The sequence below is a fragment of the Seriola lalandi genome, unplaced genomic scaffold, assembly GCF_002814215.2.
Source record: "Seriola lalandi dorsalis isolate HSWRI2012SDOR001 ecotype SW California unplaced genomic scaffold, Sedor1 jcf7180002004126, whole genome shotgun sequence".
Lineage (NCBI taxonomy): Eukaryota > Metazoa > Chordata > Actinopteri > Carangiformes > Carangidae > Seriola > Seriola lalandi.
Genome location: NW_019474781.1, coordinates 439 through 1486, shown reverse-complemented (window position 1 = coordinate 1486; position 1048 = coordinate 439). Strand labels below are relative to the sequence as shown.

General features: G+C 43.9%; 1 protein-coding gene across 1 annotated transcript; it reads right to left on the bottom strand.

Moving 5' to 3' along the window:
• Nucleotides 1-423: 423 nt before the first annotated feature.
• LOC111668529 (heterogeneous nuclear ribonucleoprotein C-like) lies at nucleotides 424-741 on the bottom strand (the record flags this gene model as incomplete). Its single annotated transcript, XM_023424581.2, has 1 exon — nucleotides 424-741. A coding segment is annotated over exon 1 (244 nt), but the record flags the coding sequence as incomplete, so codon positions are not given.
• Nucleotides 742-1048: the final 307 nt, after the last annotated feature.

Genomic DNA, 1048 nt, shown 5'->3' with positions numbered 1-1048 from the left:
CCTCCAGTGCACAGACAAGACACTCACAATTGACTTGTCAGTGATGTAGGAGACATCATGGACCAGTAGCTCAACTTTTCAAGTGAAAAATATTTGCTCATTTACAGATTCAATTCATTCAATTAGGGAAAATAAGTAGATGTGTTTTAAAGATTTTTCAGCCAGTTATGCAGCCTTGAAAAATTTACTGGCAATAAATGAGCATAGTTTGTACATTTTGTCTTGACCTCTTTGTTCCCAACATTAGAAAGGGGGAACACAAAGTAATTCTGAGGGGTACCAGCCAATAAGGTTGGGAACTGCTATCCAGCTAAATACTTCTTCAATAAAAGGAGCAGCTTTTCCAAGGATCCATTTAAATGTAAAGTACAATCATAAGAACTTTTAAGACTTCACTCCAAAGTTCAGAAACTGAATCCTTACCAAGCACTTGTCCGACAATCATCCTCCCATCCTCTCCAGTGACAGCAGCCCGGGCGTTCCTCTCGTTGGAGTACTGAACAAAGGCGTAGCCCTTGTGGACAGAGCAGCCTACGATCTTGCCATACTTGGAGAAGATGGCCTCGACGTCCGCCTTGGTGACCAGCAGGGTGTTGAGGTTGCCAATGAAGACCCTGGAGTTGAGGGAGCGTGGGTCGGTCTTGTTGGTGACGTTGCTGCTGGCCATCAGGCTGGAGGTGGTAGGTGAACGACTGGCAGGAAGACACAGACACAAATCCCAGATTTAGTGGCATGAATGAATAATATTCACCCCACTGAACTTCTGCTGCTGCGTGAAGTACTGGAGAAACCCCAGCTGTAGTGAATCGGGACAGCGCACATGGACAGCAGGGTTTCCTGGGAAATTAAGAAAGTTAAATCAAAAATAAAAAGGATGTTTAAATGTTGCTGATGACGAAGGAGAAAACTGCAGGAAGTTATGGGTCACCCTTATTCTACTAACACGAGGCATACGGCCAAACTGGTCCTTACTTTGATGCTTTGAATTTGTCAGCAGCCTTCAGGTTTCAAGTGTGGCTGTATAATGTCCAGACCATATAAAAATAAT